This window comes from Stenella coeruleoalba (genome assembly GCF_951394435.1).
Source record: "Stenella coeruleoalba genome assembly, chromosome: 8".
In the NCBI taxonomy this organism is placed as follows: Eukaryota; Metazoa; Chordata; class Mammalia; order Artiodactyla; family Delphinidae; genus Stenella; species Stenella coeruleoalba.
The window spans coordinates 40,581,750-40,596,913 of record NC_137154.1 but is presented as its reverse complement, the minus strand read 5'-3'; the positions used below and the strand labels follow the sequence as shown (position 1 = coordinate 40,596,913).

The following is a 15,164-nucleotide window of genomic DNA, read 5'->3' as shown; positions in this document are numbered from 1 at the left end:
GAAATATATAAGAATGTGAGAGCAGTAATGAAACCAGAGAATAGGCAGTGGCTGGAAGAGTTTTGAAAAGCATGTATGAGAAAGTGCAAATTTCCTTAAACAGACTTTAGTAGAAATCTGGACTTTCAGGATGCTGATGGTGGGGATTCAAAAGGAAGTGAGGAACATGTTATTGGAACCTGGGGAAGGAAAATCCTTGTTACATAATGACAGAAACTTAGCAAAATTATCTCCAGCAGTTATGTGCAAAGAAGAAATTGTAAGTGATGAACTTTAGATTTTACAACTAAGATTTCCAGGGAAAGTGTAAAAGGTGCCACCTGACTTCTTCCTGTCATTTATAAAACATGGGAGAGGAGAGCGATAACTTGAGGGAAGAACAAAACAGGACATAATGATTTTGAAAAATCAGCCTCTCTAGATGGCAAAAGATGTTAAGCGATTCACTGTTGAGAAATCATGCTCTGGAGAAAAGGCTGAAGCTATTACTATACCTTTTGCTAAAATGTCATAAAGATCAAAAGTCAGAGTATTCAGCCACACTCAGGATTCTTTCAAGAGATTCAGAGTGCACCTTACAGATCTTTTCAATTGTGGATGAAGAATGTCACCCATCATATCAGTAAGCAAAGGATGTTGGGGCCAACAAGCCATCAGCCACTGCAGTTGCACCTGTGCATCCTGAGGAGATTCAGGATGGAGAAAAGCAGGATGCTGGCCCTAGGTAACTAAGATGCATATCAAATGAATGATTTCAGTGAGCCCGGACTCTTGCGTCTTCCCATACTAGAAAAGAGCTAAATTCATTAACTTGAGCTGACTTGTTTGATGTTCTGACTACCTGGTTTTGTTGCAAAAACTCCTATTTTTTGATGTTCTGACTTTTGATGTTCTTTTGATGTTCTGACTACCTGGTTTTGTTGCAAAAACTCCTATTTTTAAAAATAAATTATTTTATTTTTGGCTGTGTTGGGTCTTCATTGCTGCTCATGGGCTTTCTCTAGTTGTGGTGAGTGGGGGCTACTCTTTGTTGTGGTGAGCGGGCTTCTATTGCGGTGGCTTCTCTTGTTGCGGAGCACCGGCTCTAGGCGTGCGGGCTTCAGTAGTTGTGGCACGCAGGCTTAGTTGCTCCATGACATGTGGGATCTTCCCGGACCAGGGCTCGAACCCTTGTCCCCTGCATTGGCAGGTGGATTCTTAACCACTGTGCCACCAGGGAAGCCCCCAAAACTCCTATTTTTTAAAATTAATTTTTATTGGAGTATAGTTGATTTACAATGTTGTGTTAGTTTCTGCTGTACGGCAAAGTGAATCAGTTATACATAATACATATACCCAGTCTTTTTTAGATTCTGTTTCCGTATAGGTCATTACAGATTATTGAGTAGATTTCCCTGTGCTATACAGTAGGTTCTTATTAGTTATATATTTTATATATAGTAGTGTGTGTATGTCAACCCCAATCTCCCAATTTATCCCTTCCCCCCTTTCCCCTTTGGTAACCATAAGTTTGTTTTCTACATCTGTGACTATTTCTGTTTTGCAAATAGGTTCATTTGTACCATGTTTTAGATTCCACATATAAGTGCTATTGTATGATATTGTCTTTCTCTGTCCGGCTTACTTCACTCAATATGCAATCTCTAGGTCCATGCATGTTGCTGCAAATGGCATTATTTTTCTTTTTAATGGCTGAATAATATTCCACTGTATATATGTACTACCTCTTCTTTATCCATTCCTCCGTTGATGAACACTTAAGTTGCTTCCATCTCCTGGCTATTGTAAATAGTGCTGCAGTGAACACTGGGGTACATGTATCTTTTTGAATTATGGTTTTCTCTAGATATATGCCCAGGAATGGGATTGCTGGATCATATGGTAGCTCTATTTTTAGTTTTTAAAGGAACCTCCATACTGTTCTCCATAGTGGCTGTACCAATTTACATTCCCACCAACAGTGTAGGAGGGCTCCCTTTTCTCCACACCCTCTCCAGCATTTATTGTTTATAGATTTTTTGATGATGGCCATTCTGACCGGTGTGAGGTGATACCTCATTGTAGTTTTGATTTGCGTTTCTCTAATAATTAGTGATGTTGAACATCTTTCCATGTGCTTCTTGGCCATCTGTATGTCTTCTTTGGAGAAATGTCTATTTAGGTCTTCTGCCCATTTTGGATTGGGTTGTTTGCTTTTTTGATATTGAGCTGCATGAGCTGTTTGTTTATTTTGGAGATTAATCCTCTGTCGGTCGCTTTGTTTGCAAATATTTTTTCCCTTTCTGTGGGTTGTCATTTCGTTTTGTTTATGGTTTCCTTTGCTGTGCAGGAGTTTTTAAGTTTAATTAGGTCCCATTTGTTTATTTATTTTTTTTAATTTTCATTACTCTAGGAGGTGGATCCAAAAAGATCTTGCTGCGATTTATATCAGAGGGTGTTCTGCCTATGTTTTCTGCTAAGAAAAAGCTATTATATGTCAGCTCCTCCCTTATCTCTTTGGAGCAGTCCCTCAGAGATATCTGAAAGGCTGCCTTCTAGACGTTAAGTCCTTAGCAGTTCTGCCAAATAAAACATAATTCTCAACTTTTAGGTTGTGCTTTTTTTTTTCCAGTTGACACAATCAAGTCAGAAAGTCTCTAGGAGACTTAAGAGCATTGTCCCTCAGCTATTTCGGCAGGAGCCAAGGATAGAGAAGTGGATAGAGAAGTTTGCTGTTAGTGTATAGAAATGCAGCCACTTCAGCTGATTCCACATGACCTATAGACAGGCCCAGCATTCCTTTGGAGCTTCCCAAGTCAGGTGTATGTGATACTGCTTTCTGGTTTTGCTAGGGTTTTGTAGAATTGCCTTTGCATTCCCAGGTCATGCCCTAGGCCCAACCTTCACAAGACTAAAAGAAGAATAGCCTTAGTGATCCTGCCTGATCTGGCATCACCTATTCTCAGCTCTGGAATCCTCAGCTGTGGCTCCTGGACATTCTGCCATCTCCAGAAACCGAGTCATCAGTGATCAAGGGTACAGCTCCCTAGCAAAGCTGGTCTTCCTTGGTGAGGCTCTGTGATGGTATGTGCCATACAACTGCCACCTTACAAGCTCATTTTTCTTCCAGTTTTAAATCTGCCATCCTTCATGAGACTTTCAATAACTTTCTGTGCCTGGATAGAAGACTGATAGTTCTCATTGGCAGAGGGGAAGTAATTGACTTGACTTGGATCCAATGATTGACCGACTTACTCAGGCTCTTCTTACCTCTTATTTCTCTAGTTTCTTTGTTCACTTGACAGAATCCTGTTCATTTTTAGAGATGTGATATGATATCACATCCTCAGGGAAGTTTTTAAAAATCTAGACCAGGTTAGACTATATAGTCCCCCTGTGCCTACTCCAAAGATAGCATTTAACACAATGGGTTCTAATTGCTTCTTTCCTAAATGCTGCAAAGACTTACTATACCTGACACCACGTTAAGTGCTACAACAAAGCAAAACAGATGTGGTTCCTGTGTGGATGGGACTCTCAGTCTAAGAGGAAATAGATATTAATAAAATAATAAATCTGAATGTATAAACTAAACCTGAAATAGTGAGCTGAAAGAAAGGTATATCCAATCTTTGAAATCAGATAGGAAAGGAATGTAACCTAGACTCTGGGAGTGGTCATCTGGGAAGGCTTCCATGAGGAAGCCTTAGCTGAAATCTGAAAGATAGAGTTACCTGGGAATAGAGAAGATATAAGGACTATAGAACAAAGAAACAGAATGTGGAAAGGCCCCGTGTAGGAAGAACATGCAGGTTCTGACAAATTGAAAGAATACCAGTGTAATTGGAACTAAAGTGGGAGGGAGAGCATGGTAAGAAATGAGGCTGGAACAATAGTCAGGTTTCACATCATTTGTAGCTTTGTGGACTATCTTAAGGGTTTTATACAGGACCTGGCAGATTGTTGACTCTCTTTACGATGGCAAGAAACCACTCCTACAACCTTCCTAGATCCACAGTTTAGCCAGGCTCTCCAGGAAGCCTCTAGAGTACCCCTCTTTATGGAAACAATTAATCTCGTCATGGTCCTGGCAAGCCTGAGTAGGAGAGATGAGGCCCAGATTTATAGCTCTTGGGTCAGGGCCCTACAAGAGACAAGGGCAAAACGTTTCTTAGCTCTACCAATCGTTTATGTGCAGCAGCTGCTACAGGTGTATCCAGAAAAGTTTCACCAAGAGTAGAAACATCTGAGGACCCAAATAATTGCAGAGCCTTCTCCCCTACCCCAGATACATTCTTGAGAATGAATAGGTAATTGTCTAGAATGAATCTAGCTAATGAGATGGCTAAATCCAACTAGGGACTTCATAGTAAAGAAAATATGATTTACTTTAAATCCCCAACGATTAATACCTTCAGAAGTGTAGTCTCACTCATAGCTAATTCTCCCTGGATATTTTGCCCAAGAATGAATTTCTTGAGAACCCAGTGAAGGAGGAGAGGAAAGAAAGTGAATTCTGCTCACTATTGGAGGAATTTTCTAAGAGTCAGAATGATCCAAAGATAGAATGAGCTATATCAGGAGATTGTGACATCAAAATTTCGAAAGTAAGCTAGTAGACCACTTCGGGGTGTTACAGAGTAATTCAAGCATGAGGGTTGTGCTACACGATCTTAATGGTTTCTTCCCACCATGAGAATCTTAGAGGCAGAAAGAATGATGTGAAAGAGTAGCTACAGGATGGAGAGCATTGAGAGCTCAGAGAGAGAGGCTCTGGTAAAAAGCACTCAATAATGAGGAGGAACAGGACTTAATTTTGTTTGGAGTGGAAGCCTCTTATGCCATTGCACCTAATATGATCTGGGCTTGGGAACCAGGGGAAAGAAATCTGACTGCATCCTTTCTGGGAACTGTGACTTCCAACTTGAATTCAGGTCTGCTCATCTAACCAACTTCCCATGAATGTGTTTTCCAGGGAAAGCACTAAAGTTATCATGGTTTGGATGGATATTAGTTATCTATTGCTGTGTAGCAAATTATCTCAAAACTTAGCAGCTCTGAAGAACAAAAACTTAATATCACATACAGTTTCTGAGAGTAGGTTCTCTGGGACAGGCTCAGCTGAGTGGTTCTAGCTCGGGGTCTCTCTTGAGGTTGTTGTCCAGCTCTCAGCTATGCCTACAGTCATATCCAGGCTCAAAGGGAGCTAGAGAATCCACTTCTAAACTCACTCATTTGGTTGTTGACAGGCCTCCATTCTTCATGGCTATTGGTCAGAGACCTGCATTCCTTGACACACAGACTCCTCCATAGCCTGCTTGAACAGCCTCGTTTCATGGCATCTGACTTCCCACAGAAGAAGTGATTCAAGAGGGAGAGAAACGTGAGCAGGTAAGTGAAATAGTGCCCCCAAAGGAAGCAGGACTTGTATCTAGAATATATTAAGATCTTTTACAACTACATAGTAAGAAGATAAGGTGTCCAATTGAAAATGGGAAAAATAGTGGAACAGGAACTTCATGAAAGAATATAAACAAATGGCCAATAAGCATATGAGAGGATATTCAATTATCAGTAGTTATTAAGGAGATAAAAATTAAAACTCACAATTAGAATCTGCTACAGTATCATAAGAATGGCCAAAATTATAAAGGCTGAAAATACCAAACATTGTCAAGGTTGTGTGCAGCAAGTTAAATGATCTGACGTTTATGCTGGGAGTGTAAAATGGCAGAGCCATTTGTAAACTGGCAGAGTCAGTTTAGTCATAACAGACATTTACCATACAACTTTTAGCTATTTATCCAAGAGAAATGGCTTCAGCTGTTCCCAGAAATATTTATACATGAATGTTCATAAGAGTGTCATGCATAATAACCAAAACTGAAAGTAATGCATCTGTCTGTCCAACAGATTTTAGTATGCAATGGAATACTACTTAACCCCTCCTCTACAATCCTTGAGAATTAATACTCAATTAATATCCAATTAGTTTCCCAGATAACTACATAATGATATATGCAACAGTATAAATAAATCTCCCAAACAAGATGCTGAGTGAAAGGAGCTAGATAAAAAACAGTACATAGCATATATCTATCGAAAAATGAATTCACAGTGATATAAATTACATCAGTGATTATGAGAGGCAGGGGTTTGGAGGATATTGACTTCAAAGTGGCATGAGGAACATTCTGAGATGATGGAAATATTCCATACCTTCTATTGCTGTGATGGTTACATAGATTTTATGGTATACTTTCAGCAAAACTCATGGAAATATAATTCATCTATATAATTTTATATTATATAATTTATACCTTATGAAAGTAGATTTTAAAAGTAAAAAATAACCCTTTATAATATGTAAAATTAAATGTTTTTAGAAATACAAGGGTCTAATTCACAGAGACAAAAATAGCACTTGGAAACTTTACTGCCCTCTCTTAGTCTTTGCAAGATCAACTACCCAGGCAAAAATAATATATAAGAATAATGTTATTAATCTTTTAATTATATATGCATAGATATATACATAGATAGATACTTATATAAAAGTTTTTAGCTCAGGGAAAGTACTTTATTTTCTGTTATTTTTATAACATTTGTGAGAACGGACCATATAATATGCCTCAAAGAAAATTTAACTAAATTTCCCAAGCAAAAAATTGTAGAGATCACTTTATCAAACCTCAGTGCAAAAAACCTGGAACTAAATAACTGAAATGTAATTTTAAAATCTATTTTAAATTTGAAATTTCTCTACTAAATAACTTTTGAGTTAAGAGTAGATAGCAAAAGAAAAATTAAAGATGATTTTAAAAATGACAACTTTACTTCTCAAAACATGATGCTTATTTTCCTCTGAGTTCATGTTAAAGATGAACTCAGAGGGAAATAGGTCAGAAGTTCATAGAGTTTTATAATTTATTTATTAACTCAACATATTTATTGAAGGGCTACCATGTTCTAGAAATTTTTCTGTGCTCCAGGGATATAGGTAAATATCCATATAACTTCCTTCATAGAGTTACGTGCTAGTGGAAGTACATAGACCAAAAAACCCCACTAAATATGTAACATTTTAGATGGTAATATGTTCCATGTGGATAAAATAATGGTAAGTTCTATATGGATAAAATAAAGCTGAATAAGGTGGGTAGACAGTGATCAGAGCCATTTCATATATAAGCATACAGGAAAGCCTTTTCTGAGAAGGTGATGTTTCAGCAGAATTCTGAAAGAAAGGGAGTGAGTCAGTCACGCAAACATTGAGGGAATAGCATGCTAGGCAGAGAAAATAGTAACTGCAAAGACCCAGAGGAAGATGGGAGTGGAGCAAGCAATGGGTCAGTTGTCAGGAGATCTGAGAAATATATAGGGTCAGGTTATGTGGTACCTGTTAGACTACCAGGTACAGGTACACTACATCCAGAATGAAAAAGAAGATATAACCTCAAATATGAAAAATGTAAATTATAATGAAAAAGTGCGATTTGCTAATGCATGTAAAAATTTTAAAATTAAAGTTTCACAGAAATGTATATAAATCAAGAATATACAGAATAAAATAAAAAAGTAGAGTTGAATAATCTTGAAAAAATTGAAAACCTTGCAAGGAACTATGTTACAAAAAGAACTCTGTGAGAAACTTTTACAGGTGAATTACATCCAGCTTAAGGCAGAGATAGTTTTCACACTATTTGCACTGATTTAAAACAGAAAAATTTCAAGTTTGCCAACTCATTTGATACCATTGGCATAGCCCCAATTCTAGACTTAACAAAGGTAGTACAAAATCCTAAATAAATCACAAGCAAATTGAATTTGGAAATAAATTTTAATACATATCCTCTGACCAAGTGGAGTTTATTAAGAAGCCACTGCAATGCCCCAAGTGTTTACTCTGTGAGATGGGGACTCAATGGAGTATTCTGTACCTAAGGGAGATATGGTCTGATCTGCTTTATGTACTACTGTGATGAGTAAAGAATGAATGGGAGCAAGGGTCATAATTCTATGCGTTTCTGAGGAAATAACTAGAATCAGTAGGTAGTAGATGACTTTTCTAATTAAAAAAACCCTCTTAACTGACTGCCCACCAGTGAAACTTGCTGCTGAGTCATCTTAGAAGTTACAGTCAGCAGTTTCTCACCGGCATTTCCAGCAAATGCCAGGGATGTTGACGCTGGGAAATTTCTGTATCTAATAAGCCTTTAGACCCTATGACATCCCAGATTCCTTCCAATACCGACCATCTCCGATTCTACAGCATGTATCACCTCAATCTCCCCCAGTTAGAATATAAGCTCCATGAATGCAGGGGGTTTTGTCTGTTCTGCTCATTGCTCTAGTCCTGGAGCTCAAATAAGGTCAAGCATATAGCAGACACTCAATGATTATTTGTTAAATATAGGAATGTCTCTGTTAAACTTATTGCAGGACCTGAGCAATGTACTTTTCTTCTCTGCACAACAGAGAGTAAAAAAGTTGGATTAGATGGCATCTGATTATCTTTCCAGCTCTGCCAGTGTGTGATTCCCTTTCAAACTGTGAGCCGTTGTTCTAACGGGCTTTTCAGGCTATGGGGTGTATGAAGGGGTGCTGCTGGGAGGAAAGGCAGGGATGGGTAAGGGCAAACCTGAGTCAAGGAGAAGAGAACAGATAACTTCTGGGGCTGGGGACCAGGGCACTCTCTGAAAATAAATGTGAATATCTCTTTGAGATGCACAGGGTTCTAATTCCAGTAAAGGTGTTTCACTAGACACTGAGGATACAGGATACCGAGGATCCACCCCAAACATGGTATCACTGCCTCATTTGAGCCAGCCTGGTCAACAAAGTGTCACAGGTCCCTGAGGTTCTCATGGGAAAAACAACATAAATAACAGCAGGAACTCCTTTTAACTGTATCGAAAATATACTTTTTATCTTGATGAAGTGCACAAATGAGAACATTTCTTTAAAGAGAGAGTTCCATTGAGGCTCAGCATTACTAGGCATCTCCAGACACCCACAAGGCAGCGATTTCATGTGCCCCTGAGGTTTAGCAGGGCAGCCAACAGGTTAGCTGACAGGGCCCAGATTTTCTACCAGATAAGCCAGTGAGACATGCATCATATTTATAGAATACAGAATCAACTATAAAAAAGTTGCACATTGGGTAATTACAATGATTTGATTCTGCATTTATCTTTAGTTTATTTCAAGCAAAAAGGAGTGTTTTCAATATCAAGAGGCATGCATATATGTGTGTCTTCCATGATATTTCTTTTCAATAAGTTGCTTTCATTGCAAATTAAAAGAAATGGAGTTCAGCTCCTTGGTGACCTAGGAGAAAAAAAAAGTAAGAACTAGAATATTATTACTTATTAACAGCAAGGCTCTTGTCATGTATTATCTCAATTACTTTTTATCTTAATGATACAGGTAGGTACTTATTGTTGCTTTCAAGTTAATATGGGGAAACAGGCTCAGAGAGGGTCAGGTCCATGGTCATATAGTTAGTAGAGGACAAACACAGTATTTGAACCCAAGTCTATGCTCTGAATCCAGATGTACATGACATTGTAGGGAATACTCCGAAAGGGTAGGGTCTTTGCCTTTCAAACTAAAAAACTAGAATAATCACAATTATAACTGTAGGGAACTGTGTTTTAAATGAGTAGGATCTATATTTCCTGGCAGATGATCTCAGAGTCACTTGGAGGCACTGAATAAAAGCAGAAATGAACCCAAATTCTAGGTGTTCTAGCTATTGGGACTCTGTTCTTTCTCCAGACACTGTGGTTGGCACCTTCACTGTGGACTTTTTTACAATACAGGACCAGGGAGGGTCAGACTGTTGCCTGCACTCCTGCAATACCCAGCCATCTGCCCTGCCGTCTGAGGTACTAGGGCAGTTGTCTTCTTCCTGGAGTCATTTCACTGCTCAGGCCTGAAGGTCGCTGCGGTGCCAGCCAAAGGCTTTGGAGCCCACATTGGTGGGCGTGAAGCTGTTCTTAACCACATTCTCAGACCTGCTCAGCCAGCCCGCCATCTTATGGGTCACACAGGTCGCAGTGTTACAGGATCTCTTCTGGGCAGTGATGCTGATTTGCAGGATAGAGAAAAAGAAAAGGCCTGTCAGTGAGAGGCTGAGGGCAGGTGCTACCCCATGGGACCAACATGGTAAAATTACTGCTCCGAGAGGCACCAATGAACTTTAAATATTTTTCCTAAACACGGAATCACCACAGACAAACATAGGGCATTAGGGAAAGTGCCACAATCACTCCCCATAGACGTTTCCAAGGGTGTCAGAAAACCCAAACGTGCTCTGGGCAACAAGCCATGGAACACAGAACTATAGCAGCCAGTCTTTTCTGTACAAGTAAACGAAAGCTTAACCAAGGCTTAGGTGACTAGAGAGATTATGGTGCCATATCCAACCTCATTCTTAAAGATTGTCTAGAAGATGCATCCCATTCACAAGGTACTGAGTCCTCCTTAGGAAAAGGAAAATTCCCCTGTCCTCCTGGAAGAGGAAGCGAGTTTGCAGCATCAAGTCTCAGAGGTGCTTAGTGCTCCTGTTTTCACTACCTGAGGTTGTTCACAGGGACCACCCACTATGCCCTGACTCCAGCTACCCGGGGCTAAAGCTACTTGCCGGACAGGTCCCTGTATCCATGAAGTGTGGGATGTGGCCAGAGCAATAACCACCACAGCTCAGGGGTTTTTAGAAATATACTATTATTCCCCCAATGAAAGGTATGTTCAGAAGCAGGACTGAGAAGCTCTGCTGTGAAATCCGCAGGTACTTACAGGGCTGCCCTCTCTCTCCTGATCTCTTCCTGAATGATTCTCTCTGGCCTGCTCTCCCTCCTCCCATCTGATGTTCCAGACATCCACTGCCACAAAGAATGCCACTGATACTAGCCCAAAGAGCAACCAGAGAAGACCACATGCATCAAGTTACAGGAACAAAGGAATTAGAAAGGAGAGGAAGAGGTTGAGTAGGCACCTTGAGGCATGCCAATATGAGGGGTCATGGTCTTTCTCCAATACCCTGGCCATGACCCATTTCTTGCCAGGCATTCTGACCCCAGTTTTAGTTAAGGGGAATGTGTAAAACTTGTTGAGGTCCTATGTGTATGTGCCCAGGACACAGGTGCTCAGATTGTTAACACTGCTTAGTTCTGGACCTGTCCAGGCTACAGGGAAAAGTCAGGCTAGACAATACCATGCACCAGGGCTGCCCCTGCAGGCAGTCATGCAGAAGGTTAGAATAGGGAGAGGGCACCTGGAGCAAAAGCAGAGGGGCAGGAATGGGGGCGGCTCACGCATCCTCCATTAGGAGAACACAGAGGTTCACTGAGCCAGGGCAGTGTGGGGAAGGGCTGCGGGGGGAAGGGGTGACCTTTTCTGGCATTCCACATGCTGCTCAGTCCTTCTTGCTCTGCAGAGAGGTTCTTAGGGCAGATACAGGTGCAGCACATACCTCTGCCCAGGTACGGCCAGGTCAGGAGCTGGTGTGAGCTCCAAGCTCAGGGTGCACAGGGAGGTGAGGCTGGGGAAGGGTGTCTGGTCCAGTGAGAACATGCACATCTCCACAGATTCTACACATCTAAAGGCCCAGGACCTACCTCAGACACTGTGCTACCTGACAACATCCTTTGTAAGGGCTCTGGCTTCACCTTGCAAATGTGCAATGAAGATGCCTTGCAGGTGTGAAAGAATATCATGTGCAGGTTAACAAGGAGGGGCTAGATTTATAAAATCCCCTGAGATACATGGGATTCATTCCCTGGCTTTACGAGGCTAAACTCCTCCAGTGCTGGGAGGTGTCCTCAGTACTGCCAGACAATTTCCGGAGTGAGGAGTTCCACAGCTTCCCCCACTGCTTTTAGAAAGGGATCTTTGTACGTGTGGTGCAACCATAGTTCCTTCAAATGACCTCTGTCTTCAGTGGAGCCTGTAGGAGAGGTGGGCCCCAGGCCAAGGTGAACAGTGACTGCTTGCTGGCTGCCTATCCAGCTATGTTCTCTCGTACCTGTCAGGATACATCTTCCTGGTAAGCCAGGGGAGAGGGTAAGTGCTGAGCAGAGGGCAGAGCCTTAACCTGAAGCCCTCCTGTCTCTTGCTTCAGCTCACAGGCCTTCATCTGCACATAATCGTTCATCATTGCAGCCAGTAGGAGGCGCATTTCCTTATTGGTGAGTGTAGCGGGATCAAAGCCATTCTCCAAGGCCCACCTAGGGAAGGGGAGCAAGCACAATCCTGACTCTGAGTCCCTGCCTACCCCCACCCCCAGGATTAGCAGCCAGGTTTCCTGGTTTCTGTATCTTCCCCTGAGGATGTGGCTGCCCCAACTGCCAACGGAAGAAATGAGGCCATTGTCTCTCCCAAAATGCTGCTTCACCAGGAGTTAGGCTCTGGTGTGACCTCAAAGAAATGGTTTGCTGGCAACTGATGGTTAGATTTTCAGGAATTTTTTGAGCTTAGTGTTTTAAATGCAGCCATTATTAAAAATTAAATGATAATGGTAATTTGAATCTGCAAATGGTTTCAGTTTAATAAATATAATTTGAATGAGGATGAGAAATTAGATGAATAGATCACATATCAGATTTAATAACAAATTTATTGGCCAAGTAGTTAGCAGACTAGGATGAAATCCATTTCTCAAATTATGGTTAAGTTAGTAAATAGCTTTGCTAAAGGTAAAAGTGTTTGATAAAAAGCAACAAAAGTATGTTGTGAGGTTCAATGAGTTAATATGATATTTATAATAACTAGTACTGTATATGTTATGTCTATTTGTAAACTGTGTGCTACACATCTTTTTATGATAAACTTATATATAAGTGTACATTTGTACATTACCACCACCCATCCCCCCACCTCCACCCACCTTTAGCCAGTTGCTAAAGATTCAGCACAAGCACAACTGAGAACACAGAACTGTATGATTCCAGGGGCCATAGGAGGTGAGAGTGCTCCTGGCAGGGCTGTCTCACCTGAATGGCGCTGCCTGGAGCGTACCTGCCTGGTTCAGGACCAGAATGCTGAGGACCAGGAACGGGGGCAACTTCCAGAAGCCCATGGCACCTTTCTGCAAGGGAAAAATGGCATCACCACCTGCAGCAGTTCAAGTTCTGTGAGCCCACAGACCGAGGCTCTGATTCTGTCTCTGACTCTAACTCCCTGGCATCCTGACTTCAGGTTGGACATGTCACTTCCCTTCACCATCATTTCCTTCTCCGCCAAGTGGACTGCTGTAAGATCCAGTAAGCCTGTAGCATGCTTGGCTTAGCAAAGAAACCTAGTGGGACAACTGGGTGAGGAGGTCTCACTCCGTAGCCCCCTCCCTGTCACCCCACACATTTTCACATACAACCTGTTGGCCAGGACTCCTGGAGGACAGACTCCGAGTACCTGTCACCACAGCTTTTCCCACTGTGCAACCCAGAGCTGTCCTCCTGGTGTGGGGCTTTTGCTCATACCTGGTTGGGGGAGGTGGGTAGGGAGGACATATCTCTGTGGTTGGAATCCCTGAGAAACTGAAGAACCAAATTCTACTGCTCAGCTGCTTCAAAGAGTGCCTTTGGCAAAGAATACCCTATGAGAAGCAAGCTGGCAGAGTCTTAATTTGGAACCCAGGATTTAAATGGGGGAAAAAAGCTCCCAGAACCTGCCACTGGGGCTTGCGTTTAACCGTTACCTGCCCCTCAGTCACTGCATCTGTTTGCCATCCGCTTGTGCTGGCCCAAGTTCCGAACCCATTTCCCACGGACCATTAGGCGAGGGATGTGATCCATGAGCGCACTGTCCGCACAAAGCCATTCCTGCGTCCTGCTCTGTGGGTGGTGCCTGGGGAGCTCCAGCATCCCGAAATTGACCTAAGCACGTGTGCCGAAGGAGACAGAGAGACTGGAGCCCGCCTCAGTGAGGGGAGAGTGGAGCAGAGAGTCCCCAGACTGAAACCATGCGGTGTTACCTGTGGAAGGATCCTGGGATGAATCGCGGAGTAACACAAATTGTGTGATGAAAAGACCTAGACAGAAGTGGACAGAGACCCTGAATCATGAAATGTCTAGAGTAACCCTCTGGCATTTATTTTACTTCTCTACAGTCCTACTAGGTATGGGGTAATGTTGGAACATAGGTGGTCATTAGATCATGTATAGCTTATATTAGGAAAGTCATTCTACTGATTTGGCCTCTTTATAAGTCTAGAAAGTAGTAAGTAAACTAAAATAGCTGTGAGGCACCTTCCAGCCTTATTCTTTTATTTTATTAAAATGGGGGTGGGAGGGGTGAAGGAGGTGGGTATAGAAGAAAAAAGAACAACTGAAGGACATTGTGTGATGGCAATGAGATTTACTTGGAGGTTAGTTGGGAGACATTGATAATGCTTATTGTATTTTAATTTTGAGAGGAACGCCAGCCTGAGCTGCTGGTAAGTGCTTCTGGAAGAAGCAGTCTTCAAGGAAGCCACCTTTCAGTCAAATATAAAATGGGGCTGGTGCCTTGTTTTCTCCCTATGTTTTACAGCTCATGCCCTCATGAGGAATTTTATTCCCTCACACTGCTTCATCCATTCTCTTCAGTAAGCATGCTTATCCACATCTGTGATGGTCCCTGGTCAGTTTTAGAAGTACACAGAAGCTACTCTAGATATTTTAAGCAGAAAGGCATTTCATACAGGAACTAGATGTTAAAAAATAATGTGTATAGTTCCAGAAGATGCTACATTTACCATAACCAAAAGGTGGAGACTGAGAAGTCCACACACTTGAACTGTAGGCATGAAAAAAGCCCCATGGAGCCTGTGATTCAGGGATCAGGACGCTGCCCTGTGCTGCCACAACTACCTTTCAACACCAGTGACATCCTGGACCCAGGGATGCTGCTGTCGAACCCCTGGCTTCTTGACTGCTTGCCAGCAGAAAACAGAAGAGCAGGAAGATAGAACTCTCTGACTCTGCCTTCCAATTCTCACATGAGATATCTAATTGGAAAAAAATTGCATTCAGACACTGCCTTTAAGGAAGTGTGGGAAAAATCAATGTAATCCATCACACTAACAGACTAAAAAAGAAAAATCACATGATAGTATTAATAGATGCAGAAAAGGTATTTGACAAAATCCAACACCCATTTATGATAAAAACTCAGAAAACTAGCAATAGAGGGGAACTTCC

General features: G+C 41.7%; 2 protein-coding genes across 8 annotated transcripts in view; one reads left to right on the top strand and one right to left on the bottom strand.

Moving 5' to 3' along the window:
- CALCB (calcitonin related polypeptide beta) overlaps positions 1–15,164 on the top strand; it is a 157,601-nt gene that overhangs the window by 60,324 nt on the left and 82,113 nt on the right. For 6 of the 7 annotated variants that reach the window (XM_079928710.1, XM_079928704.1, XM_079928703.1 and 3 more), the window contains one exon: positions 5,229–5,370. The gene's annotated coding sequence lies outside the window, so the exon portion shown is untranslated. Of the gene's footprint in view, positions 1–3,043; positions 3,064–5,228; positions 5,371–15,164 lie in introns of those variants that run through there. The other variant, XM_079928708.1, reaches the window with a different exon arrangement.
- Positions 9,911–13,063, bottom strand: LOC307190001 (calcitonin receptor-stimulating peptide 2-like; the record flags this gene model as incomplete). Its single annotated transcript, XM_079928725.1, is given in 4 exon segments — positions 9,911–10,070; positions 12,080–12,093; positions 12,095–12,212; positions 12,978–13,063. Coding segments are annotated over 4 exon segments (378 nt in total).